General features: G+C 41.8%; 1 protein-coding gene across 2 annotated transcripts in view; it reads right to left on the reverse strand.

The window, feature by feature from the left end:
* Nucleotides 1–532: 532 nt before the first annotated feature.
* Nucleotides 533–1,088, reverse strand: part of CIZ1 (CDKN1A interacting zinc finger protein 1) — a 17,352-nt gene continuing 16,796 nt past the window's right edge. The window contains exon 14 of one of the 2 annotated variants that reach the window (XM_014307159.2): nt 533–1,088. This exon is cut by the window's right edge and continues 582 nt beyond it. In XM_014307159.2, the coding sequence (XP_014162634.2) occupies nt 975–1,088 (114 nt within the window). In that variant the 3' untranslated portion in view covers nt 533–974. The other variant, XM_031057242.1, reaches the window with a different exon arrangement.

The following is a 1,088-nucleotide window of genomic DNA, read 5'->3' on the forward strand; positions in this document are numbered from 1 at the left end:
CTTTCCCTTAAATCTAAGCAAGGAGTATTATGGCTTTACCCCCTTTGGCAGGGGCTGTCCTGAATTCAGGCTTGTCCTTAAGCGTAATGACACTGGAGAAGATGAATGATGAGCCCTGGAGGAGGGCTTAGGATAGCTGCTGCCTTGAAGCTACAGCTTCTTCTCCCTTAGTCACATTAATTGTGATGTATGAAATACTGGCATATGGTTCCAGATCACCGGACACTTCCACTCCATTCCAAGCAGATAAACTACCAGGGTGATGTTTCTGACCATTGTGACTGGGAGCTGCCCCACTCCTTCAGCTGCCATTAAGGACCAAGGTGTGGAGAGAGGCAGAGCTGCCTGGTGAGCCCCCACCACAGCATCAGCAATAGAGAGCAGAGCCCTCCCTGTACATTCTGACAAGGCACAATAGGTCTGCTCTGCACTTTGTGATCTTGTCAATATGTCCTAGAGCCAGCACTTTTGAAGCAAGTCTTACTGTTCTACTTATGTAGTGTTAAAGGAGTTTTTTTGAAAGTTAAAGGAGTTATTTAAAAGAAATCTGTTTTATTAAAATTAGTTTGAAACAAACTTTGTTCCTGAGAGTCTCCACTATGAGAACAGATTGGATTAAGCTTTGTGGTATTAACAAAGGACCAAGGTGCGTGTTTTTGCCTAGCTTAGGACTTGTCCAAGACTGCTTGTCCAACAGTGTGTATCTTAGAAAGGAAAGTGTTCTGAGAAGCAGAATTCAGCAGAGTCTCTCAAGAGATAAACATTTTCTCTGACTGGAAAGAAAATGAGAGGAACTACAAAGAATTCTTAAGTTTGCATCCATCACTCTGTGAAGTTTGTCCCCTATGGAAATCCCATTACCATCTTCTTTCAGGTTCAGCAATCCAAGCCTCAGTCTTTCCACGTAACTGCTGTATCCCAACTGTACAAGTAATAAGCAACACTATCCTGTATTAGACACGCTAAAGCCAGGCTTATTTATTCTTAAAATAAAAACAGCAGTAAAGTTCAAGGTTTTGCTCTATTAAAAGACTCAGAAAATAAACATTTCCGGCAAATATCATATTGTAAAGGGCTCTCTTTAAGGC

Source organism: Geospiza fortis, unplaced genomic scaffold (genome assembly GCF_000277835.1).
Source record: "Geospiza fortis unplaced genomic scaffold, GeoFor_1.0 scaffold27, whole genome shotgun sequence".
NCBI classification, from domain to species: Eukaryota; Metazoa; Chordata; class Aves; order Passeriformes; family Thraupidae; genus Geospiza; species Geospiza fortis.